The sequence below is a fragment of the Musca autumnalis genome, unplaced genomic scaffold (assembly GCF_047663935.1).
Source record: "Musca autumnalis isolate F117 unplaced genomic scaffold, ASM4766393v1 scaffold_2, whole genome shotgun sequence".
Classification (NCBI taxonomy): Eukaryota; Metazoa; Arthropoda; class Insecta; order Diptera; family Muscidae; genus Musca; species Musca autumnalis.
In genome coordinates, this window is record NW_027411755.1 from 931,869 (window position 1) to 959,344 (window position 27,476).

Consider the following 27,476-nt stretch of genomic DNA (forward strand, 5'->3'; position numbering starts at 1 on the left):
GAAAAAATTGTTTCAGAAACATATAGTAAGTAAAAAGACACACCAATTTATTACAAATGTTTCAAAACTTGACAGTTATATAAAGGAAAAGTTGCTGAAAATTTTGTTTCAGAAACATTTAGTAAGTAAAAAGACACACTAAATATGCCTGTCTGCGTACTCGATAATTGGTGTGTCTTTTTACTAAGTAAAATTTACTTACTAAATGTTGCTGAAACAATTTTTTCAGCAACTTTTCCTTTACACAACTGTCAAAATTTGAAACAATAGTTGTGTCTTTTTACGTGATAATTAGTAATAATTATTACTAATGTTGCAGATTTTGACAGTTGTATAAAGGAAAAGTTGTTGAAAAAAATGTTTCAGCAACATTTAGTAAGTAAAAAGACACCCCTATTGTAATAATTATTACAAATTATCGAGTACGCAGACACACTTATTTTGTAATAATTATTACAAATGTTTCTAAAATTGACAATTGTATAAAGGAAAAGTTTCTGAAAAAATGTTTCAGCAACATTTAGTAAGTAAAAAGACAAACCAAATTATACAAATGTTTCTAAAATTGACAGTTGTATAAAGGAAAAGTTGCCGAAGAAATTGTTTCAGCAACATTTAGTACGTAAAAATATACACCAAATATGCCTGTCTGCGTACTCGATAATTTGTAATAATTAGGGGTGTCTTTTTACTTACTAAATGTTGCTGAAACATTTTTTCAGCAACTTTTCCTTTATACAACTGTCAAAATCTGCAACATTAGTAATAATTATTACAAATTATCACGTAAAAAGACACAGCTATTATTACAAATGTTTCGAATTTTGACAGTTGTATAAAGGAAAAGTTGCAGAAAAAGTGTTTCAGCAACATTTAGTAAGTACGAGGACAAACCTAATATTAGGTGTGTCTTTTTACTTACTAAATGTTGTTGAAACACTTTTTTATCAACTTTTCCTTTATACAACTGTCAAAATTCGAAACATTTGTAATAATTATTGCAAATTATCGAGTACGCAGACAGGCATATTATTTTCAAAAACTGTTTATTGATTTCATGAAAAAAATATCGGATTGGAAGGGGTTCAATTACAAAATCAAAACTATTTTGATTTCAATCCTGCTAAAATTACTCCCACATACATTGACAAAACCCCCCATACCATTGCTATCGCAAACGATTCGTTTTCGAATGTTTTTCGATAGTTTTGCGGATATTTTGTTCGAAAACTACACTCGAGAACGAATTAAAAACGATTCATTCGTCGCTCAGTTTGTGGCAGGAAAACCTTCGATTTCGAATATCGTTAATAATATTATAAGCGAATGAAAGATGATAGTTTTTACTATAGTGCCGAAAAAGCATTTTTGGCGTACATGACATGTTTAACTTTATCTGACGTCTCTTGATAGTTCTGTTATGTGCCTTTTTCTTCTTTGTAATAGCTGTGTCTGGTTACCCTAAAATTTGTAACAATTTGTACCAATTGTTGCTGGAAGTCGTCTGTTAACACAAAAAACCAGCAAAAGAGAGCGATTCGAGAGAGACATTTTGACACTTCTTTCACTGAGAGCTTGCAAATTCTTGCTGGACGAATTTCTTCTAGCAATCACTTGCAAGCTCTTCTTCTTCCTGAAAACAATCAATTAGCTGTTTTTAGTTTTTTGTTGATTTATGTTTGTGGACATTAAAAACAATTTTATTGTGGAAATAACATAGTCTAATTGTATTGTTTTATGGAGAACAAATTTGTAAAGTGGAAAAATACTTTTTTGTTTCAGTTTCTTTTTTATTTTTAATAAAATAAAAAGTGTTTGCTTCCTTTGTTGGCGGACAAATTGTTCTGTTTTGGCAAGTCAGCTGATTGCTTGCTGGTTTTTGCTGGGAAGGTGTCTGTTTACTTTTTAAAATTTTCTAGCAAAAGAGAATAAAAACCCCTTATTCTCTGAGAAAGTTCTTGCTGGACAATTCTTGCTGGGAAAGTAACCAGACAGACTTAATGTTTGCGATTCAATGTGTGCAACTGTTTATAAACATTGTTGTCTTGTATTTGTAACCTAGCCATATGTTGGGTTTATCATCACTTATTGTTTATATTATACCTAGCATTTATATCGAAAATATTTGAAAAAAGCAAATGGGAATTTTATACGAACTATGTACATAAAATTATTTTTTAAAACGTAAAAAATTTCCGAAGTAAAAAATGTTTCTCGAAACAATTTTTCTTGTGAAGAAAAAATATTCGCCAAATGTTCGAAAATGATATCGTTTTTAAATGTTTGACGAACAAAAGAACAACGTGCTTGTGTACACCCGAAAAACATTTGCCAATTCTTCGAATGTGATATCGTTTTCGAAAGTTGTGCCGAACATTCGAATAATATCCGCAATTGGTATGAGGGGAAACTTCAAAATTTTATAATATGTATGTACTATTACAAATGCTATCCCGCTTGCCCAGAGTGTAAGGGCCGAATTAAAGTACTATGTATGTATAATAAAGTTATTACTATGGCCGTTTTTTTCCTAGAGCTAGAGCTTTTCGTCGGTTTAACCTTCTTTATGAGGATTTATTTGACGTTTGCTCTATGGAATTGACATTTGAAACCCAGTGGGTTTATTAAATCCGTTTAAGTGCAAAGAGGGCATTAAACCTTAATAAAATGTCAGATCTCGCAAACATATATGCAATTATTTTTACTTGAAATTAATTGTGAAATTTTCCAATAGCTGGTAATTGACCGAATATAAGAAAATATGACACCTATTATTAATACAATACATGCATGTTCGTTGTCAGTTTGAGCTAAGTCTTCGGAATGAATACTAAACATTTCGCTGGAGCAAAAGTTCTTTGCTTTTTTATTTATACTTCATTACTCTCCGGACATGTTCACCAAGTTATTAACGGGGAAATTTTGTTGCTCACTGTTGCTGAACATGAATTTCTTGTAATCGCAGCATTAAATAAACCTGTGCGTAGGTATAACTTACATCCTTGTACATACATATGTATGTATGTTATCTAATCCGCAATATACCAATGTCCACCTATTATATGCTAAAACTATACGATAAAAAAACTTAATGTATTTTACGTAAAATAATTCTGTATTCAAGAGGGAATGCAAATGTTTTAAAGGTACTTTACCAAAATTTCAGACGACACCAATACGTTTCATATTTTTGGTTTACTTCCTCTAAAGTGAGATTGGTATATTGAGGCAGACGTCTATTTTTCACAAATAAAAATGTTATCTATGTAAACAGGTAGTATATGGGTGTTATCCTGCTATTCAAAGTATCTGTTTTATAAGTAAGTGTGTTGTTTGTGCTACCTCGACTCGGAAAACTTCACTGGACCATAATACGGAAATAGTGCCCGAAATAGCTGCTGTTGGAGAAAATTTGAAGAAGTCTGGCCAAATAAACGAAAAACCGACAGGCAACAAAGACAAAATTGGTAAACATTTTAAGACTATGATGCATCAAGCCAAAATATACTCTAGGGTTTCCAATTGAAATAAAATTTTTAAATAATATCAAATACATACGTCATGTTTTGCGAACTACTCAAATGGTATACCTCAAATTAAAAGTAACCTAAGATAAAAGAGATCTCAGTCTAACGTATTCACCACTCACAATGACAAATTACTCCAAAGAATGTTTACATTTGAAGTACCTCAAATTTAGTTGGTCATCTTTTTTCTTGTTCAGTCTGTAAATATACGAGTACATACCAATGAATGTAAATAGGTAAGTATTTAAAAGTTTTTACTTGCATATTTAAGGTGACCTAAATATTTCCAATAAAATTGCTTACTACAAATTATGATGAATTGTCATTCTACACAACTAACCATGCAACACTAGTGGCGTTTCCATGCATCAGTTATAAAGCTATATTCAAAGTGTAAAGTTGACTAGTGTTGTTGAAAACTTTTGAAATGAGATTTTTGAATATAATAGTATCACTTGGAATATTATTTGAAATTCAGTTAGCTGACTCTTCGGATTTAATCCAGTTCGGGACTTCTTTAGATGGAGCAAAACCAGCAGAGTATTATGCTTTAGCCGATTCTGAATTTCCAAATGTTGGCCCAACAGAGGATCTCAAGCGCACTCAGCGGTCTTTTTGGAAAAAGTTGTTTAAAAATGGATTTTTTGCTGACAGAGAATGTACTGATAATTGCAGATTCGATGCTGGGGACGGTACATTGGCTAATGACAATTCTAATAACGATTTCCCTCGGCCTTTTCAACCATTTCGACCGCTTCAAAACTGGCGACCTTTCCAACCATTATTTGGAGGAAACTGTCAGAGGTGTGTATGTCCAGATTGCGATGTTAACTATGCCGGAGATAATCAGGTCCCACCATATACCAACAACAAATATGGTGGAGATCAACAACAAAATTCTTATGAGGCCAATACAAATCAAGCAGTACAACCAAGTTATAGTGGTAACAATGGTATCAGTAGCAGCAACTATGGTCCTGTAAGCGAAGAAAAAAAGGAATCTTATGGTTACACAACACAGTCTAGCGAACCGGGCAATCCAACTGAACATACTAATGCGCAACTCCAGTATGATCCAGACACAACGGAAAACAATAAAAGCAAAACAGTAGATGAAACAGTTGATACTTCAAAGGCAAAAGTTCCTCAAATATTGTATCAACCAATAATATATGTTTCGTCGCAATTCCAAGAACATGCTAAGAATTTAGTTGACCCAAAATCTGCGACCTATGATCTGGCTCCAAAATCACTCACCACTACCAATGAACAAATATCTCAACCAGAATACGAACCCTTAAAAACGTTTCCACAATCTGAGATAAATCAAAACATTTTACCCGTGACGTCCAATTTTGATTACAGCAACAATGACTTCGCTTTACCAAATCCACCTGAACGATGCCGAGGATATTTTCATCCAAGCGTGCCATCGTTGTCAACTCTCTACGCAGTTATATCGCCACAACAAACCGATGTAAATTCGATTGATTGCAAACGTTTGTTGCCAAATGATGATACTGTTGGGCCCTCAAAGTATACGCTTCCAACAAATTTATACGATAGTAACAAACGACAATATCCTCCACTTCCACCAATCACACTAACATGTGATGATCAACCGTACCGAGTCTGCCCAGAACTTTTTGAAGATTACAATCGCCAACTAAATAAACAAAATCCATGCGGAGTGGTTAATCCTGGCTATGCTTGTAACCCCAAAAATACATTTATAAACGCTCATTTGATAAGCTATTGAATTATGTACGTGATTTTAAATTATGTTTCAATTTTAGATTTTTTAATAAAAATCAACGATTTATATATTTGTTAGTTTTTGACAAAAACTGGAAATCTATTGGGAATACCACCAAATTTTGGCAAATATAAACGAGGTGTGGAGCAGCTATCCTCTCGGAAAAATTTGAAAAAAATTTCCACAAGTAGGGTTTTTTTAATTTGTACAAATTTGTAAAAGTCCAGTATCTTCTTGTACTCGACTAAGGTCTTTTGCATTGTACTGTAGAGCATGACACAATTACCCAGGTAGTGGTATCACACCAGCTGTTCGAATATGAATAGTCAAATCCCTTTATAAAAAAAATATTTTTGTTGCAATTTCCCAATGTGTATAATGTTATCTTAGTCATGGATTAATCAGCAAGATATTTTGTATTAATTTGTAATGCGCACTTTGGTCTTAAAGACTTTTTGCATTACTATGTATGAATAATAAATAAATAAATAATAAAATTTTGACATTACATATTCAAAATTTTACGATACCACTACCTTGGTAATTGTGCCATGCAGTAAAAATGCGAACAAATTTTGAGTAAACGAACACATATATTCAGTCCAATTATGAACATCATCTCACCGTGAGTTTTCTCATACTCGCCTCCTACCTTATTATGTGCGTTCGCTTACTCAAAATTTGTACAAATTGTTACTGGATGTTGTTCGTCTACTCTACAGTACAATGCAAAAGACCTTAGCCAAGGCATATTTATAGAAGGTAGAAGTGACAATCAGCTGTATTCTTACTTTTTTTGTAAATTTAATTTTCAAAATGTAATAGGGTCTACTCAAGTAATTTGAAACATCGAAATTTGTTACCGTAAAATACTGTTTCTCTTCCTAAAAATTACCTACGACAGTTCTGAATGCTTTATATTTACATTGTAATTCAAATTTGTTCCATTTTGGAGGATTTTCAATATGTATTTATGTTTTCCTGAGAAAATTTTTGGAACGAAACTATTATTCAATATTTTCTTTGACAATTAATTTTCAATAACAACCATGTTGTTTTTGTAAATTTGTTAGTTGTTGTAATTCATGCATATACCTTCTATAAATTTACCTTGACCTTAGCCGATTGCAAGAAGTTACTGAACTTGTACAAATTGTTGAGTAAACGAACACACCTACTGTTACTCTTACCGAAAATTTTAGTTAATTGCCGATATTATTTTAGTCCCAATTTACATTAGGCGAGTATACTTGCGGCAATTGTCAGTTTGATGGAGAGAGAGGTGAGGCATATGGTAACCCTTTGCCTCTCAGCCCCCTCTCTCACCTACAAACTGACAATTGCCGCAAGTAAACTCGCCTAATGTAAATTGGGACTTACCGATTTTTGTCGGTAACTCGAAAAATGAGTTACAGAATTCCCCTACAGACCTAATTATTAACATAATATCGACGTGAGTGCTGTTATGTTCTCACTCTTCCCTTATTATAAACAACAAAAAGGTGAGCAAAACTCACGTTCGTGAGAAAAGTAGCTATTATAAATTTAAAAAAAAATGCTATTATAAATGTCAATTTTCTTGTGAGATAGCTCACTAAAGAAATCAAAGTGAGATGAACAAAAAATGTAAGTATGCACATTTTTTATAAAAAAAAACGAAACGAAATTCACAGTTTGTCAACTAAATTATTGCAAACCCAAAATTATTAAAAAATTGAAATAAAAAACGTTCTATTGGTATTAATAAATAACATTATTAATATATTTGTCAACAGTTTAATTCTTACACATATTAATTAATAAAATAAAAAATTAGCCAATTAGCTAAAAATTTTCCCTAAATTTAACAAAAAGGAATACAACTCATCTCTTGTACCGTCGTGTACTAGAGCTGGCAAGAAATAGATGACACTATCGATAGTATCGGTTATTATTTTAAAAATTCAATATAGTTTTGTCTATCGTTATCGGTTAAAAAACCCCTGACCTAAAATTCATTGAAATAAATAGAAATTTTAGGAGGGTGCCGCATAAAAAAATACGACATCGATTTTTTCCCTTTGAGTTAAAACCAGTCTAATGCAGCCGTGTGTACGGCCTTACACTGGTGGATGCTGTAAAATACTCTTAATTTAATTAATTCTACAACTTTTGGGCGTTTAAGTATTTTTTGTAATTATTCTTTAATAATTCATTTTTAGACAACATTAATGCTTAAAATTGTTTAAATATGTAATGAAACAACAAGAAAAATTAAATAATATTTCTCCCTTAAATATTCTCTTTTTGTATTTTGCTCACCATCGGTCTAATGTAAACTTTTCTGTGTTGTGAAAATTGAAACTCTTTAATTGCAATAAATAATCGGATTGTATTAAAATAATTTTTTCTAATTTTTTTATTTTGTCACCAAGGAGCCACATAGTGCAGTGGTTGCTATAAAAACACCAACGATAAGTCCAAGGCACCACGCACCATGGATAAGTCCATATTTACATTAGGCAATTTTCCTTGCGACAATTGTCAGTTTGTCGGTGAGAGAGGGTGTTGAGAGCAAAGGGTTGCCAAATACCTCAGCTCTATCGCCTTCAAACTGACAATTGCAGCAATGAAAATTGCCTAAGTCCATAGTCCCAATTTACATTAGGCGAGTTTACTTGCGGCAATTGTCATTTTGTAGGTGAGAGAGGGTGTTGAGAGGCAAAGGGTTACCATATACCTCACCTCTCTCTCCATCAAACTGACAATTGCCGCAAGTAAACTCGCCTAATGTAAATTGGGATTTTCCTTACCTCTCAACACCCTCTCTCACCAACAAATTGGGACTAATATAAATATGGACTAAAACTTCAAAATTATATAGGTACAGTCTGTTCCTTTACTTTTGAAAGTGGTAAAAGCCGGCAAAAGTAGTAAAAGTTGTACTGCTCATCATGGTACAAATACACAGGTAGCCGCATCGGCAATTGTTGGTAACATAAGATGTCAAAATTTGACATCAGTTCAATGCAATTGACACATTATGTTACCATCAGCTGGCTTGATAATGCTACCTGTATTATTGTACCATGCTGCTCATTAAAGAAAAAATTAAATTTTTAAAGAAAAAGTTGTTTGCATAGTGCGTAAACTCGACTTGTTCCAAAACTCGTCTCCAAACTTTTTAAAGAAACTAGTTTTAAGTGATGTTGTTGTTGTAGCAGAAGTAGAGGAACGATTTCGAGTAAAGTTTCATAAACTATGCCTAAGATAAAAATAACTCGTTGTCGATTTTGCCCTAGCATGTAGCTTTTACTTTTTACTGATCTTTAGAATAAAACAATTACAATACTAAGTATACGCACATTATTATACGTTCTATTGTCATTGTAAAAGAATTTAAGACTGATTGAAACTGATTTAAAGTTAGCTTAAAACTAGCTATTTTGTAAACATAACTGACTTTTTATCGATTATTTTCCTTTATGCCAACTGACTACTTTTACAAGGGGATGAGCGCCTAAGTAGTCAGTATGGCATCGCTAGATTACTTTTCAACTGATTATAAACTAACTTTTTTAGCCTATTTGTAGTCAATTTAAATGATAATGTAAAAAAATGGTTTTTTTATAACTTTGACTTTTTATATTCTATCTGTTATGTTTTGATAGAGAAAAGAAGAGGGTAATTTGTAAACTTGCTTGGTGTTCCTTTTTTATACCAGAATAATGTGAATAATGTGTACGTATATGTTCAGTCCATCAACACCAGCTTTTATTATTGAACGTTGCATTTATACGAAAGTTATTTAGAATATACAAATGTGAATTATTTATACATTTTTGCTTGATATAAATACTCAAACTTCAAAAACAATTAAAACAAAAAACATATAACTCAATTATTCTGCGTTTTGATTGGTTAAATAAATTTGCCGCGAAGTTCATATCGTCACATGAAATGCCCAAAGACGTAACCCTCAACCATGGCCCAATTACAGGTCCTCCACCAAGCGAATTCATAGAAAAACAAAGATTTTAAATGTCAAAATTCATAAACAGAAGCGAACAATTGTTTGAGGCGAATTTCTTTTCTGTCAATTCAGGTAGATACATACAAAACATTTTCCGAGAAAAAGTTGAAAAAGAGATATTTTTGTTTGACGAAACAGAAAATACCATCTGATTGAACTTGAACTGCTAAAATAAGTTATTGTAAATTAAATTCTCATACATAACACAAAAAATGTTGACATTTTACGTCTACAACATTAAGTTTATTTATTTTCTTTTTTCGAGATACATCTACCTGTTTCTATACCTCACAGCGAATTCAAATGACAAATATGAATTTTGACAGCTCAAATCGAAATCATCTGATTTTGCTGGGGGACCTGTTATTGGGCCATGCCCTCAACGTAACTCTTTGAGGGTTACGTCTTTCGGCATTTCAGGTGACGATATGCAAAGGCGAATTGTTTTGGTTTTCGCCTTGTTAACAAATTTTGACATTTAAAATTACACAAAAAGTTGCTTGTTGTAGCAATTCGCTGATGCATCTACCTTGGTAATTGTGCCATGGTTATTCGTGGTTATTCGATTTTGGCGAAATACAACTCTGGCCCAATTTCATATGTTCTCGTTTTTACAGTATCTGTGTATCAGTGGGTTTTTTCCTGATTGCAGGCAAGTGAAAAAGTGAGTTGAAAAGTGTTTTTTTTTTCTAAAAAAAAATAAATTGTAAAATTTAAAACTTGCAAAATTAAATTTTTATTTTTCAACAGTGGATGCTAATAAAAACGGAGAAAATAAGTTTTTCTTCTTATCTATTAGTTTACGAAGTATGGGCAAAAGTAACTGCATTAGACGTTGTGTAACATTTTTTTCGTCAAAGAACAAGCAAAAGGATATTTGAAACATGTGAAAATTAAGGGAACATATTCTTCAATGAATTTAAAATACAATGAATGTTTTTATTCAAAACGAAAAGCTTTCCTTTGAAGGATTATCATAATTTTGTGTATTTTGTTTTCTAAATACCAAAATTAATAGTTGGGTTACATAACCTCTAAGTTGTTTGTTCGTTGTCTTTGCTCACACTGTCATCTTTAACAAGTATTTGCGAACAAATTTTCTACAATAAGCTCACAAAATTGTTTTTTCTATTAGGTTTAGATCACATACTTTTACCATGGCTCTACGCGTTCTCAACATGGCTCTGCGCCGTCAATTGGCTGCTCAATTGCCCCGTACTTCTCAAGTCGGTAGCGTAGCCTCTGTCCACACCTTGGACAAAATCGGCAAACGTGAAATTGTTGGATATGGCTGGAACGGTACTGCCTGCTATGTTGACCGTGTCGACTATCCCATGCCCCCAGTTCGTTTCCGTGAACCAACCAACGAAATCAACAACTTGCGTGAAAAGGAGAAGGGAGATTGGAAGAAGTTGAGCGTCGAAGAAAAGAAGGCTTTGTACCGTGCTAGCTTCTGCCAAACTTTGGCTGAACTTAAGGCTCCATCCGGCGAATGGAAGTTGCATTTGGGCATGGGCTTGTTGGCTGTCTCTGCCGCTATCTGGGTAGCCATTTTCATGAATCTTTTCGGTAAGAATGAGGACTGTTTTTGTCAATATTAGTTTTAATACTTGTTTCTTATTTGTAGTTTATGATGAATTACCTGTCACCTTCGATGAAGAACACCAAAAGGCTCAATTGAAGCGTATGCTCGATTTGGAAATCAATCCCGTGTCTGGTCTGTCATCCAAATGGGACTACGAAAACAAAAGGTGGAAGAACTAAATTTGCCACTTTGAGTGGAGAATATAGTTGTTTGTTTCTTTTGTAATCTAAGTCGATACTTAAAATGTTTAGCCCATTTGTTATTGTGACTTGAAGTGAGAAAGTATTCAACCCCTTTTAAATATGTACCCAATGTATAAGAGCTAAGCTTTACTAAAACAAGAAACTTTGAATATTAGAATGATGAAATGTGTAAAGAATCGTTTACAATAATAATGAGCTAACGAAAATTAAGTATATAATGTGTGTTTTTTAAGAAATTTGAGAGAAATGAATATACATAAATGTAGTGGTATTCTGTAACTTTATTTTTCAGGTTACCGACAAAATCGGTACAATTAAAAACCTTTTAATTTCGGTAAATAACGAAAATTTTCAGTAGTTTAACAACCAAAAAAGTCGCCGCTAAGTCTTGCCGATAGCAACGGTGCTGTGAACTTTTTTTTATACTTTTCATTCAAAATTTTGCCGAATTCAACTACATAACTTTTTTTAACAATACACTTAAAGCCGAAAAAAGATCAGCGTTTGTAAAAAGGTTTATTATTTATTTATTTCTGTGTTTCTGATAAAAGAATAAAAAATTCGAACTGTATATCGGAAATGAAGCAAAACGATACTCAAATGTTGATTGCATTTCGGCTTTAATGCAAAACATTCAGGTTTTGCCTTCAAAGTGGTGTACATTGCGGGAGTTTTTTCCCATTTCCCATCTCCCCTCATTCTGAATGCAGTTCGTATTAATTTTAATTAATTAATTTTATGAAATTGCAGTAGTGGGGAAATCGATTTAAGAAACCATAGTTTAATGCACGAATACAAACTGACAATACGGAAGTCGGCCATTCTCTATCTTGAATTGTGGGAGAATTTTGTGGGAAAAGTCCCCCAAATTTCATATTTCAGATGTTTTAATCGGCATGTGTTTGCTTAATAAAAACATACAAAACGTACTGTAAAATACATATGTCATTAGTAGACTTCGGATTTTGCAAATTCTTGTATGATGGAACATTATATACTACGACAATAGTTGTAATTTTTAGCATCTTGATCCATAAAATATCGAATGAAACAATTTCATCATTCCGAGGACGGTTTTCTTGGCTTAAAAAGACCATTTGTTTTTTGATGCGACAAATCGATATTATATGCCTGTTCCAGAACCTGCAAGAATCTACAATTATTTACTCCGATAAAAAATTTTCCTTTATATTATCGAATAAAATAGTAAAAATTAGAAGATTTTTTTACTTATATGCCAAATTATTGCAATGCTATTCCATTTTCCGAAATGCCTTTTCTTGAATAGGATCGTCATTTATTTGAACGTAGAAGCTTGAAATATTGCAACGGCATGTGTTTTAGGGGTCCATTATGGATAGCAACTCAACTGTAGTTGCGTTGCCAGAAGAGAAAATCATGCAATTAAAATTTGTCAAATTCAATCAAAATCAGTGTTTTGAACCTTTAGCTATTAATTTAATTGTAAAAAAGTATAAATTTTAATGCAGAAATAGAAAATTATATTACTAAATTTGCTGTAGGCAAAGCTATCCATAATCGACCCCTTAGTTTTAGTCTTATGGGTCGATTCCGTATTGCGAGGCGAGTCGTGTCGCGTTGCCAGTTGCTATTTTTCCATTACGTATGGCAAAAGTCGCCCGACGACGTCAAATTCTGTCGCCATAAAGTTCATTTTCCGGCGACAACAAATTAGCTGTTGCAGTGCACTTTTGCAAACGAATAAAAACGAAAAAATGAAACGTAGATCACATTTTCATTTATTTTAAGTGAATTTATTTAATATTATATACGATTTTTGGGTTTTCAGTACTTATATTGGTAAAAATTACTACAAAACAGCAATTTGAAATGCTGCTTGAAAAAATGGAAGCCCACCAAAACGTAGCTCGTGGAGTCAGACTTTTTGGCGAAACTAAAGCCACTTTTGATGAGGTGAGGAAGGATGTTGTGGAGCAATTAAATAGTTGTGTGCGTACACCAGATGAATGGAACAGATTATGGACTCATTTTAAATCCAAACAAAAGAAAAAAATTTCTTAAAATAAGAACATTACAGCTACAGGAGACAAGAAATATCTTTGTCGTCGGTGGAGCAAGCGGTAGCAGACTTACTACAAATTAATATGGTTTCAAATCCTGCAGGTGCGATCTACTGAATTTACGAGACATGGGATGATAATAATAGTGAAATTGTACAATCTGCTGAGGTAGAAAATGAAAAACCTCAAAACGAAGTAGAAATTGTACTTGCTAACTAAACGTTTAAACTAAAAACTTTTCTATTCAGATATAAATGGCGAACATCCCATTATATGTACGTGTGTTCCGTATATGCTCCGACAACGCCCGGGAAATTTGTTTTTGAATAAAAATAATTTTTATTTTGAAGCTTTTCCTCTTCTGTGAATTTGGAAACAATCCAAATTGTACACAGTTTTTCCTCTATTAAATCCAGAACTTCGCTTAATACCTTTGACAATGTGGATTGAGCCATCCAGAGGTTAAAGTCATTGTCATGAGCTTTTTGAAAGCTTCCTTCTGCAAAAAACATTAAAGCAGCACACACTTTAAGTAGTGGTTGTATTGCTGTTGATCTAAAAAAATAACAATTATTTTGATGAATGTTGGAAACCAAACAAACGCACAATACTGATGGCAATTCTAAAGGATTATATCTTATTCACTATCATCAAAAAATAGTTCCACTGAGCTTATTATTTTAGAAAACTATAACTTTTGTGTACAACTTGTTCGGATATTTTTTTCTAATTTATTGAAATCAAAACTAAAAACGCTCCGCTACATCACCGATATCGACGTTTTTTTATCGCTTTACGTAGTGCACTTTTTAAATTTTGTCACAGAGACGATAGACGACGCGACATGACTCGCCTCGCAATACGTAATCGACCCATTAGATTCAATCAAAAAACGAATTTTATTTTTTAAGATACGTCTTCGGAATTTTGTGGTGACGACATGTAATAACACGTAGAAATATGGGCAAATCCCAGAAACAGTCTACCAGCCAAAATTTTTTTTATTTTATCCAAATTAATTTATTTTTTCACAGAAGATTAGACTGGATATCTAATTTTAGAAATATGTTAAAAACTTTTTTCTATCATTATTAACACAAAAATTATTACAAAATTCTATCCTACCTCAGGTTTTTTAATTTTATACAAAAATTGTACATTTTTTACATGTTCATATTATTACTTTAGTGTTAACATAAGTGGTAAACTCAAAAGCTATATTGTTATTCACTCAATTTTCTTAGATTTTGACAGAAAATATTATCTTTTACTATTTTGGAAAAGGTGAAATTAGGTATGAAAAGACAGATCCAAGTGGTGTAGCGTTCGTCACGAAAAATTATGTTTTTTTTATACTGTGGGCAGAAATTTCTTTTTTTTTAATTCATCTATAACTTTAAATTAAATTAATATCCTGCTTTAAAGGAAATAGAAAAAAAATCTACAATAATAAAAAATAAAAAAATTACAGTGCATTAATTTCTGTAGCGTTCGTCACGATTTGAGTTCTCCCAAAAAATAAAAACAAAAATGTTGCCTTTTAATTCTGTTTTCACTTTCTCTTGTATTATATTTTTGTTTTATTCTGTTTTCGTACCGATTTGAGTTCAGTTAATTGTTAAGAAACTTAAAAAATGAAATGATATTTCAAAGTTATGTTTATTTTCTGATGGATGTGCAAGTCAATTTAAAAACAAATTCATTTTAAGTAGTATACCCTTTTTCAAAGAAAAATTTGAGTGGAATTTTTTGCAACTGCTCACGGAAAGGGTGCAGTAGACGGAATCGGAGCTGTCGTAAAGAAAAAAAATTGGAAAATGGTAAAAGCTCAGAATATTGTTCTTAATAATGCCCATGATTTTTTTTAAATTGGCAAAAATGAATACAAATGGTATTTTTATTTTATATATAAGCAGTAGTTATATACAAAAATCAGCTGGAATTCTTTCGGAGAGATGGGCTAACGTTAAGAGCATTCCCGGAATTAAAAGCAAACATTATTTTTCGTCATATAACAAAAATGCGCTCAAAATCGCACTAACGTCAGATAATAAAATTTATAAAATTTATTTATAAACATATACGCATTGATAAACTTATTTATGAACATAAAATATGACTTAAATAACGTTATTTACAAGAAATATACATTGTTTCGTTAAAATAAATACACTGGTTTTTATTTACTATATTCTGGAAAAAATGTAGCGTGCGTCACTTTAGGTTCGCTGATTTTGGAAAAAAAAATACAAAATTGTTTGCCTAAAAATTAATTGTTTTAGAATTCTCTTGTATTCATCTTTCTTTTAAAATTTTCATTTTGTGTGCTTTATTATGCAAAATTTGCTAAAAATTATGAAAACATAGCACAAGGTCGGAAGCTACTTCCACTTTTTGTAGCGTGCGTCACAATAACTTATAATCAATTTTTTCCGCTAATTATACTTGTTAAAATAAATTTTTTATAGCATTTGAAAGTGCTCTCAAATTCTATTAAATACCATGTATAGATTCAATGCATCTATTTGGAAAGTTCAAAAAATGTTAATATTTTTGCCCGAAAACGCGTACAAATGTAGCGTTCGTCACGCAGGATTTACCCATATATAATAATCGAGAAAAATATCCGAATTGATTTTTTTGATTTTTTTTTAAATATGCAAAATACGACTTCTAGCGATCATTAGGAATAAGTGAAAGTAGCGATATATTCGTTAAACCCCTAACTAAAGTTATTCCGAATGGACATCAACATACAATTTTTAAATTCGTTCCTATTACTTTATACACAAACATTATGTTCGCACATTTTAAAGAAATGCTCTGTTCCAGAAACTGCAAGAAGCTACTATTTTTTACTACGATAACATTTTTTCCATTAAGTTATCGAAAAACATAGTAAAAATTAGTAGATTCTCGCAGTACTAAACCAGACAAAAAATGTGCTTATTAGTACAACACCACACAACGTTTGACTCGATTCACTTAAAAATCCATAAATAAATGCACGGTTGTTGAATTAGGAGAGTTGTGCTTTTGCTAATCTAATTCAAAAAACCCTGAATTCATTGCAAATATGAATTTTATATTCACCCTTATTACGGTTGGCGTAGTCGTATGCGTTCAAATGTCGTAGGCGTAGTTTACATTTTTTATATGATGAAAAATTAAATACTACTAACATTTTTTTATTTTATAGCATCATAGATCCATAAAATATCGAAAGAAACACAATCATCATTCCCTGGACGGTTTTCTAAAATATTTATTTTTTTGATACGACAAATCGGTATCACGTATGAATTTCAAATACGAGGAAAGAGACGTGAACGATTTTGTTGAAGACTGCATATAAAAATATAAACAAATTAATTTCAAATGATTTTTTTGGCAATGATTTATGAAATATATTGGAAAATAACTTAAATAAATAAAAAATTTACTTCTTTTATTCCAAGGTTCTTGCTTGTAATTTGACCCTTGGAATGCTGTGAAAACCATAAAATTTATGTAAAACTCTGGAATTTGCATATTTAGCGGAGCTCAGGAGCATATATTATCCATAAGAACAACTTCAAAGGGCTCTAGGATCTCAAAATAATTAGTCCCACTGTATTTCCTGGGGTTTCATAAACTACCAGACTCAAACAACTCAACTCAACTCAAAGGAATCTGCAAGGGTCCGCCTTAACGAGCAATACGCGAAGTCTGACCTTAAATAACGTCAATTAAAGCACAAATATGTTCCTATTTTGTCTTAAATATATCATAGACAACCAGAGACATTCGACAAAGCAATAAAATATAAAATTTGTATTGCTTATTCCATGGTACAACAAGAAAGGTAATTTCATGCTACCGTATGATTAAATTTTTTTTTTCAAATTTTGAATTTGAAGTACATTCATTGTCAAATTGAATTTGACAGAAAATATTTATGTACATACATATGTATGTATGTGTGTACATGTTTTCAAATGTCAGTATTTATTAAACTTTCATTTGATTTTTTTTATTAAATTAGAAACGGTTTAAAAATTATAGGCCGTTTATATATAACAAGGTTAACCCAGTGGGTCTGGGTTTCAAATGTCATTTCCATTGTATATACTTCAAATAAATCTTCATAAAGAAGGTTAACCCTGCAAAAAACTATAATATAAACGCCGTATTAGCTTTCTTTCTACATCTATATGTTAAAAGATTCCTTATTGCTGTGATGATTCGAACAAGGTCTATGCTGCGCAAAATCGACAGGGAGGTAAGCTCCGTGATATTGGTGCTATTTCGATAACGTTGTGCTACTTTTGTTTTAATCAAAAACACATCTGGCATAACCATCACCAATAATACGGCAGCGGATTCATTGTACCGAATTGACCCGAAACCAAAAGCGTTTCGGCCAGCAGGTGCCTATGCTGCTACAACAACAATGGTGACTCGGAAGTAGCAGCAAGGTCTTCAAGTCGCTGCCCGCAGCTTTTGGGGTGTTGATGAACGAACATTTTATAAAGCTATAGGCCGGTCTGTGGTATGCTATATGACGCCATCTGAACTTCCCAACTTGCCATTGTGGATCCTCATGACACCAATGAACCATATTCACGAGGAGACGAAGAAGAATCGCAACAATATGTCGATAGACTGAAGTACTTGTTTGGGTGTTGCCAACATATAGTGGACACATTGATGCAGTTGCACAGGCAGTACAGAGGTACAGTGGTTTTAGCCCAGTTAAGACAGACGATTTAAAATTGATGGCACAATAACCATCATATGCCCTTTATGATAATTGGGCCCACACTCAATTTGCATTTGTTTAATTCCCCCGGTAAATCAACTGACCTATCTCCTGATTCTTTATGGACGCTCCAGAGCAGTTTGCAGAACCAGATAACAGAAATCTACGAACATACATATTTGCAACAACAAACGTAACCAAAACATAAATAAGTATAATAGATTAAAAAGAGTAACATTTTTAATGTCTCAAGAAGCATTTATTAATAAAAGTTATAAAAAAACATAAAAATTAAGATCTTTTTCATCTTTAAGGTGGCATGGGAATTGCATTTTTCAATTCAGTGTATTCTAAAAATAACAGTTCATTTCGATATGGCTTTCGTTGGATGAAATTAATCCGCCATAGGAATAAACAAGTTCAATATACATGGATCATAAATGATTCGTTATCAGCAGTCCAGGATTGACGTGTTGTTCAGCGGTATCCATTGGGCCGTATTTAATCATTTGTTCGGATATCGATGGTTGTTAGATATTTTGGATGTCAAGATCTGAACTGATGAAAACAGGATTTTGTTCATCTAGCTGTTGTGGTGGTGATGTTCTTGTCTGCATTCATTATTTTCCCCTGTAGATACAATAGCGTAGTTAGATTAACAAAAAAACAGTAGGACTGTTTGTGTCAATGGAGAAGTGGGATACCTGATGGTGAAATAACGAACTTGGGACCAGCCAGATGTGCGAATGGCTCTGAATGTATTTGTTGCTACTTCTGCTGCGTATTGTTCACCGGTAATTGTTGCTACGCTGTGGAGGTCTATAATTCGTTGCAAATTGTCAATATATTTTCATAATTCTATTGATTCCTGTTTAATTTTTCGAAAAATAATGATACAGCATCATTCGTTGTTGTTAGTAAAGAATTTCTACACGTTGCGCACGCGAGGTGTATGATCAGGAAGTTATATAAATAAAATATCGAGAGCATTATTAAATTATATTAGTATAGCTTTTTTTTAATTTTCAGAAAAAATGTACATATGTATATGTATTCACTTCAAGAAATAAACAAACCTGTTTTGTTTTTGTTATGAAATGTCATGCCGTATTATTGTTATCCTGTATCATGGTACAAATACACAGGTAGCCGCATCGGCAATTGTTGGTAACATAAGGTGTCAAAATTTGACATCAATTCAATGCAGCTGACACATTATGTTACCATCAGCTGGCATGATAATGCTACCTGTATTATTGTACCATGTCCTGTATTTGACACGCTGCCGTACAGGGTTGTATTTATCTAAATTTGACAGATGAGACTACCTTTTATCATTCTACCATGGCTTATTCCATTAATTTTACGGTAATCATAATATTTCATTGGGTGTACCTATGTACACTTTTTCCCTATTAATTTTTTAATTTTTATTGAATTTACCGTTATTCGTATTATGGATTATATTTTTGATGTATGTAATATTGTTTATTAGGGATATGAAATAGAACTATGTACTTGGATTTTCATAAAAATGCTTCCTTACCCTTAATGCCTTGTTCAGACTGACGGTAATTCGCTCTCTATTCGTTGTTCGACCCCAAATTACGATGTAATTACTTCATTTCCCATACAAAATTTTGAGAACGAACAACGATTTGTGTACATTGTTCGATTTAAACTACTCTCAGAAAGACGATAAAATATGTCCCATCTCTAACAAATGAGAGAATTTATTAAAATAAATTAATTATGACAGGAAAAATACAAAATTTAAAAATATATTAGAAACCCAAACATTTTTAGAAAAACTGCAAAATACGAATGAAAAGTAAACGGTTTAACGACTAGTTACATTCAAATCATAGCAAATTTTAGCTTTGTTCCTTTACGTACAAGAATCTTCTAGTTTTGCCACTTTTTACTCGAAAAGCGTTCCTTTACTCCTGACACCATACAATTCATATGTGAGCAATTTACAAATTTTACTACTTTTGCTGGTTTTACCATTTTCAAAAATAAAAGAAACGGATCATGTGTCTTCTCTTTCATTGCATAGCACTTGCATTTCTTGTCCATCGTTTCAAATTCACGTACAAATTTAGAAACAAAAATCAAATGCCTGCCGGAAAGTCTGTATACCAAAAAGTTATTTTCTCGTTAATTTTTAAAATAGAAAAGTTTGAAAATATACTGAAAACACCAAAATTGTGAGAAAAGATAGGAAACATGAATAAAAATAATAGGATTTTATATTAAGTAGATATTTGAAAGAAGGATAAATACTTTCTCAGTTCATATCAATTAACTTTACTTGTCTTTTGGCTGAAACTTTCTTTAAAATCCATGTGTACCATGTGTGTACCATGTCGTATGAACGGGTTAATTCGTGTACATAATTATGAGAACGAACGACGTGATTCAAATGCTGGTATGAACATGGCATAAAACTCGAGATTTATAGGGTGTATGCAGACTTTTTTGGTTGACTGTAAGTAATTTATTCGTAGTTATGGGTCGAACAACCAGCGTTGTCAGTATTTTTTGGCCTCTTTTCCCCAATTTGTCCAAAACTTTTCCCCAAAATTCCCCAGATTTTATTGAATTTCCTCAAAAAAATCCCCAAACATTTTTCAACAAATAACTACAAAATAAACAAGTAAGAACAGACTATAGTCGGACGGGGCCGACCATGTGATACCCTATACCACTATCCCTGTGCACTAGCTTTCCGGGCTAGCTGTTATAAGATGTGCATTAGAAATTTTACCAATTTTCACACAAAAGTTTTGATCAATTTAACCCGCTAAATATTATCCGATCATACCGTTGACTTGCACGCTACTTCTTCATCTCAAACCAAAACTACGTTTAAAATTTCGCGCCGATCGGACTATTATTGCGACCTACAGAGCGGCTACAAAATCGAGCAAAAATTTTGTTTTTGGTCCATTTCATCCCTTTAACATTTCACGATCATCGCCAAAAACTAATCAGTTCTATTCTGGTCCAAACCCGACCTCCATACTAAATTTCGTGACAATCGGTCCATAATTGCGGCCTCTAGCTTGATTACAATTTTTAATGGACGGACAGACGGACGGACGGACGGACGGACACACATCGCTAAATCGCTTTATCTCGTCGAGATATGAAGTTTGGTATACCACATGAGGGGTCTACGACGAATATTTCGCGGCGTTACATGAATTTTTGGGAAAACAAACTTATTATACCCTTTTCCACATTGTGGTATAGGGTATAAAAATCAAAAGTAGTTTTATTTTACTATTGAAATTCATATCATTAAACTTGTAATGTATTCTATATACTTATAAATGAATTAAATTAACGATATTAAAAACTTCACTTTCAAGTGATTCAGAATCATCAGTCCCATTGGATTCATATAAATTTTTATAATGAAAGAGTTGTAACATTTCTTTAGGTGGGTCAAAATTTGTACAACAAGTGGACTTGTTGGAAACATGAGTATTTATTCTGGTAACTCGTACTGCATTTTATTTCTAAATATGGTTCAAAATAGAAAAGACTCTTTCTACTTATGAATTACTTGTTGGAACGGAAAGCATATTTAATACCATCTCCAATTTACGATTCGTAAATATCCGTTGAGATTTTTGTGTTGACAACTGGTTCTAAAAAGGTTCTTATAGAGCTAAAATTGTGTTGACCCAGTGAATTGCTGCAAATATCAGCGTAAAATTGCTTGTAAGTTTTAAAAAAATGCATATTTGTACCCAGCAAACATTTTTGGAATTTGTGCATGTGAAGTTATGATTTCACAACATCCTTCGATGCAGTCCACACGGAGTTATGAAAAATGCACTCCGTTGGATACAATTTATAAGCAGTTGCTTTAGAGGTCCCTACATTTATTCTAAAAATAAGAGAGAGTGAATACATTTCTAAGAAATTGTTATAAAATAAAGAAATAAAAACTTAAGTTGCGAACATTTTTGCGATAATTCACGAGACGGAAATTTTTAATGGAGTGGAGTGCAGTTGGAGTCCATGTCGAAAGCTGAACTAGTGATGGGAAGGCAACATAAAAAACCTTTAGGATGATGAAGCAAAATTAGATACGCTTGGATTATTTGGAGAACGGAGAAAGTAAACTCAAATGTGATTGCATTTAATGGAAACTTTTTTTAATTTGTGTTTATATAATAAAGTTCTTTGTATTATTGTTTTATGCAGCAATAATAAACGCATTTTATTTGTTCTGGGATATTTCGCAATGGCTTGCATTTTTATTGCATCTTTAGACTGACTAAACATGCAATCCGTAGAGTGCCTTATGCCAAGTTTACACTTGCGTTCCAAAATCCACTGGATTTCACGAAATCCTGAAATACACCCCGGTGTTTACACTTATATTTTGTTGATTTCAAACATATCACAATGATCAAGGTAGATGTATATGTGCAGCTGATCGAACACGAATTTTCAAAAGAAGTTGTTGTAAATTGAATTAATCATCAAAAATATACGACAATATAGAACTTTACAACTTTATTTGGAAAATTATCGTAAAATTGTCTATATATGGTATTAATTGTGTACAGTACTAACAAATGGAAAAATAAAAAAATGATTTTATCGTTAACCCTGCGTTTACAAATGACAGGACAGTTGACTTCATGTATTGATTGTCAAAATCCCACAACTTGCCTGTGTGACGTAGGCGTCCCGACAACTGCAAAAACAATTGTAAAATTTTGAATGAAAATCATCGATTTCTTTTTGTTTTCCGTTCACATATTTTGTTTTTGTTCATGTTCTTTTGTTTTCAACACATTTCAATTATTATCTCACTTATTTTTACAAAAATGCCAAAAATTTGTCTTCCCTACTGTCTGTGAAAAAATGATAGACAGCTGGGAGACAAACGACAAATTTATGTATGTGTTAGTAAATCAGAGTTGTATTTGAAGACAAACTGTCTAGTGTAAACGCCTAGTAAGATATCATAATAATAAATTTTGATAGATAAAAGTTGTGCTCAGAACCTGCACAATATTAGTACTTGCAGTAGTTTTCCTGTTTAGTGCTAAAAATGCGTTCCCGTACTTCGAAATCTAGCAAGACTTGCACTTCTCTTTATAGCACGGTTACACTACAGCTTTTTGCCGGTTTAACCCACTTTATGCGGATTTATTGCTTAATCTGGTCAAATCTGACCAGATTTGCCATACAAAAATTAAATCCTCTCACGACTGGGTTTATTTTAAATCCGGCACAAATCCGCCAAAAATACAGTGTTGTATTCGGTATTTGTGCAAAAAAATCCAACTCTACTCAAAAAGTACCAAAAGTTGCAACTGTTTTTGTAACAGAGTTTGTCGTGTTTTACACGTTTACGATTGGTCGCATGAGATTTTATGGAGTTAATAAATCTAAAGTTATTTGGAAATCATAAAATTATATTTTTTTTATTAGACACTTTTTTAACAAAAAGTACGATCGATACCATGATACAAAAATGTATCCCTGTGTGTAAAATGTACCAATATGAGCAAAGAGGGGACGATATTTGTAAAAGTGTAACACACGACTTTATTAGTTATTTTGTATGTATACGTAAACAAACATCAGCTGACAGTTTATATCCTCGAAAAGCTAAGTGTAACCAGCAAAGATTAACCCACTGGATCTATTAAACCCAGTGGGTTAACCTTCAATAGTGTAACCGGGGCATTAAACAAAAATTGCGCCGAATAACACCCTCTTCTCCTGTTTTCTGCCATACAATTTTGGCTTACATAGTAGAAACTAGCAGCAAGCATATTCATTGGCACCCAATATGGTAGCTGATACGTTGATTTTGACATTTATGCTAGATTTTTTGCAATGTCATTTTTCCGCTGCCGTATTTTTTAAGAAATTTGTATGGGGAAGGAATTTTTGAAAATTTGCTCTTTTTTCTAACATTACCATTAAAAAAGTACGAGAACACAATGAAAAATAGCATTGTAACAAAGTAATTTAAGTAAATTTAAGTAATTTAATATAACATTGTTTACAAATTTTGATACTAAAATTTTTTGTGGCAGCAATTGACCATCTTCCTTGTTTATTGTGACACGTGAAAAGTGTTGCAACTTTTGGTACTTTTTTAGGCAATAACAGGGTTGTATATCATGTGTACTGTGATTTCGATGTTGATTTCGCTTAAGTCACGAAATGAGATGATTTTATTTTTGTATGCGAAATCATGATAAATTTTGCTTGATTCCGCTCGAAATCACGAAACGCCTTCGAAATCACGAAACGACGCCGAATGTAAACCAAGCATTAAAATTCAATCCAAAACACTACATCAAAAGCTGTGATTTGGATCGAAAATGGAGTGCATACTAGCTGTGTGCTGTGGAAGCAAAATGGAGTGCATCCTAGCTGCGCGCTCCCTTGTAAAATTCATAAGTGAATTCATAGAAAAATATGTACTCCAAAAGCACTTATACCGTACACTTGTAGTGATTCAACGGATGCAAACTTTTGCTGGGTATTACAACTGTGACCAGTTAGTATATGACGCGTGTTATTTGTGCGCCACGCGTGAGCTACTACTATTCACTTTCAGAAATAAAAAAAGTTCAGGGGCTGGATTCTTGTTCTATGAAAATTTGATATGAAAAATATTTCCTTTATAAAATTCTTCATTTGACATTTATTTCCTTTATAAAAGTTTTCATTTTAAATTTTCATAGAACAAGATTTGAGTCCCAGTAGTGGAATTCTGTAACACATTTTTCGGGTTACCGACAAAAATCGGTAAATTTAAAATGCTTATAACTTCGACAATTAACGATATTTGTCGGTAAGTTAACGACCAATAAATAGTAGTCGTAGAATTCTACCGATAGCAAGGATGTTGTCAACTTTTATTCGAACGTTTCATTCATAATTTTGCGTTTTAATTTTACTAATTTTTGTCGGTAACTCAAAATATGAGTTACAGAATTCCTACAGATAATCTGAATTAATTAGTCAAAAATGAAATTCCCCAAAAATCCCCAAATATTTTTCAGATTTCCTCAAAATTTTCCCAATTCCCCAAGTCGAAATTTTTTTCCCCATTTCAAATAAAAATTCCCCAATTTGGGGAAAAATCCCCAATACTGACAACGCTGCGAACAACGAATAGAGAACGAACGACGTACCGCGGAAACGGGCTATAAGTGTTATGGGTACTTTACACGATATGTTTTTAACATATGAGTTGTCACTTTGCATATACATTTTGTATGGGAGAAGTGACAACTCATATGCAAAAAACATATCGTGTAAAGTACCCATTAGCAATAAAACTTACCCATAATACACTCTAATTTTCAGATTACATATTTTAGACTCTACGCGGAACGCTAACATTTGAGACAACAAAACACGATATTAATTTTTTTTTAGTTGACACTTATACAAATTGTTTTCTACATAGATTATCTGGCAAGCACCCGATTTCCGTCTGGATTCAGCCAATTTGTAGTATCACATTCACATATTTAAGACATTACGCGAGAAACTAACTTGAGACACAAGATACTAATTCGTATTGCAATAGCTTCTACAAAGATTTTCTGGCGAGATATAGATTTCCGTCTTGATTTACACATTTATAGTACCACTAGATGACAGAACTTAATTGTTTTTATCGGATAATGGACCAAAAATCAAAATCAGTTACGATCATGGCCCAATTATAGGTCCTCCAGCAAGCGAATTCAAAGAAAAACAAAGATTTTAAATGTCAAAATTCATAAACAGAGGCGAAAAAAATTTTGAGGCAAATTTCTTTTCTGTCAGTTCAGGTAGATACATACAAAACATTTTCCGAGAAAAAGTTGTTACCGTAGTTATTTTTGTTTGATGAAACAGAAAATACCAGCTGATCGAACTTGAACTGCTAAAATAAGTTATTGTAAATTAAATTCTCATACAAACACAACAAATGTTGACATTTTACGTGTACAACATAAACTTTATTTGTTTTCTTTTTTCGAGATACATCTACCTGTTTCTATACAGTTCGACATTTCAATACCTCACAGCGAATTCAAATGACAAATATGAATTTTGACAGCTCAAATCGAAATCATCTGATTTTGCCGGAGGACCTATAATTGGGCCATGGTTACGATTTTCCACCAAAAGCTCGAAAATCAACTGCAACTTCTTCTTTACAAATATTCACCATTCACTGTTAACACTACTTTATGCTATCAATTTACCAGAGTGAAATTACTTAAGGGCTGTTTACACCATCTATCAATGTCGTATGAGATGTCAAATTTTCTACCTGCGAATGTTGTACACATAGTGTGACCACCATGAAAATTTTCATCTATCAAATGATTTGGCAACTCATATGTAAATTTTTCATTTAGGGAGCGCTCTATTTGGTACGGCATTCTCGTATGTAAACATAAATTTATCAGCTGTTTTCTGGCATTCTCAAAAACAAACTGAAAAACAAAATCTTTTAAAGAAGAAAATGGAAAGTTATGCATATTTAAATATTTAAAAAAATTAAAAAAATGGTGTTTATAATGTTATTTTCAGATCGATTGGTCGAAAGAAGCAGTCTTGGATATGATTGCTTTGTGGCAAAAACATGAACGCCTCTATAACCCCAAAAACCTATTCTACCACAACAAACATGTTAGATATTCATTTTCCTTCAACCAAAATTAAAATTTGCGCAAATTTGCAACTCAACAATAAATATAAACAATGACAAAAACAGCTGTTTTTATATTTATAGGTTATGTCATACGAAAATAACACTTGTAGGTATGAACGCGCAAATTTAAAGTTGTATGGATGACGTCAATTTTGACAAACATAGAGAATGTCGAATGGGTGAAAGAAATGATAGCTCATATGACATTGATAGATGGTGTAAACAGCCCTTTAGTCCGTGTTTAGACACACGGGAAAGTAAATTCAGTTTTTAGGCAATAGGTGGTAGGAAAGAGTATTAAGGAGCTCTTTCCTCTCCGCTCTCTCCCAAAAACTCAATTTACTTTCCCGAGAAATTTGTGTGTATAAACACAGACTAAGAAAATTGTGGATAACCCAGCGCTTATACATGCCAGTGACAGTTCGAAAAATTCAATACATACACAATTTTTTACTACACCAATTACCCAATGATTACACATGCAAGTAACTTGCAGACAGTTGTGTATACATATTATAGTCGAAACTTAAATTTTTTCGAACTGACACTTGCATGTGTAAACATTCGGAAAAAAATTGAAGTTACTTTCAAAGCATGGCACAATTACAAAGGTAGATGCCTCAGCCCAGCTGATCGAATCTAAAACGTCAAAAAACCAGGAATTCGCCATGAAAAATCAAAACAAAAAACCATATGATTCGGTAAGGCCGCCATCAGACCATCTGCTTTTTCGCATGTATGACATCAGCTGTTCTGTATATTAGTATACCCAAAGTGACAACATAAATGTGAAAAAGCAGATGGTCTGATGGCGGCCTAAGTAAGAGATAGCGTGTCTACACTTTATAGACAAACACAAGCGATAAAAAGAAAATTGGCGAAAATTTTGACAGTTTACATTAC

At 32.6% G+C, this 27,476-nt stretch overlaps 2 protein-coding genes and 1 long non-coding RNA gene across 4 annotated transcripts; 2 read left to right on the forward strand and 1 right to left on the reverse strand.

The window, feature by feature from the left end:
- Positions 1-3,949: 3,949 nt before the first annotated feature.
- psd (palisade) lies at positions 3,950-5,378 on the forward strand. The gene is made up of 2 exons (XM_073965065.1): positions 3,950-5,291; positions 5,362-5,378. Exon 1 carries the CDS (start codon positions 3,955-3,957, stop codon positions 5,284-5,286), a length of 1,332 nt encoding a protein of 443 aa, XP_073821166.1. The 5' UTR covers positions 3,950-3,954; the 3' UTR covers positions 5,287-5,291; positions 5,362-5,378.
- A 4,435-nt stretch (positions 5,379-9,813) lies between these two features.
- On the forward strand, positions 9,814-11,293 carry COX4 (Cytochrome c oxidase subunit 4). Of its 2 annotated transcripts, none has more exons than XM_073966497.1 (3): positions 9,814-9,959; positions 10,431-10,864; positions 10,923-11,293. In XM_073966497.1, exons 1-3 carry the CDS (start codon positions 9,895-9,897, stop codon positions 11,057-11,059), a joined length of 636 nt encoding a protein of 211 aa, XP_073822598.1. In that variant the 5' UTR covers positions 9,814-9,894; the 3' UTR covers positions 11,060-11,293. The 2 variants fall into 2 exon arrangements, with proteins under 2 accessions (XP_073822598.1, XP_073822599.1); XM_073966498.1 differs by having other exon boundaries at positions 9,928-10,102.
- A 6,827-nt stretch (positions 11,294-18,120) lies between these two features.
- On the reverse strand, positions 18,121-19,197 carry LOC141392111 (uncharacterized). Its single transcript, XR_012409780.1, has 3 exons — positions 18,943-19,197; positions 18,571-18,794; positions 18,121-18,496 (listed from the first exon to the last, which is right to left on the reverse strand). It is a non-coding gene; the product is annotated as an uncharacterized lncRNA (long non-coding RNA).
- Positions 19,198-27,476: the final 8,279 nt, after the last annotated feature.

Bases quoted from the DNA above. Each gene is read 5' to 3' on its own strand.
- COX4 (XM_073966497.1), top strand. From the start codon at position 9,895: ATGTTCTCGTTTTTACAGTATCTGTGTATCAGTGGGTTTTTTCCTGAT. The intron at 9,960-10,430 runs GTGAGTTGAAAA...TTTTTCTATTAG, and splicing joins GATTGCAGGCAAGTGAAAAA to GTTTAGATCACATACTTTTA. The intron at 10,865-10,922 runs GTAAGAATGAGG...TCTTATTTGTAG, and splicing joins CATTTTCATGAATCTTTTCG to TTTATGATGAATTACCTGTC.
- psd (XM_073965065.1), top strand. From the start codon at position 3,955: ATGAGATTTTTGAATATAATAGTATCACTTGGAATATTATTTGAAATT.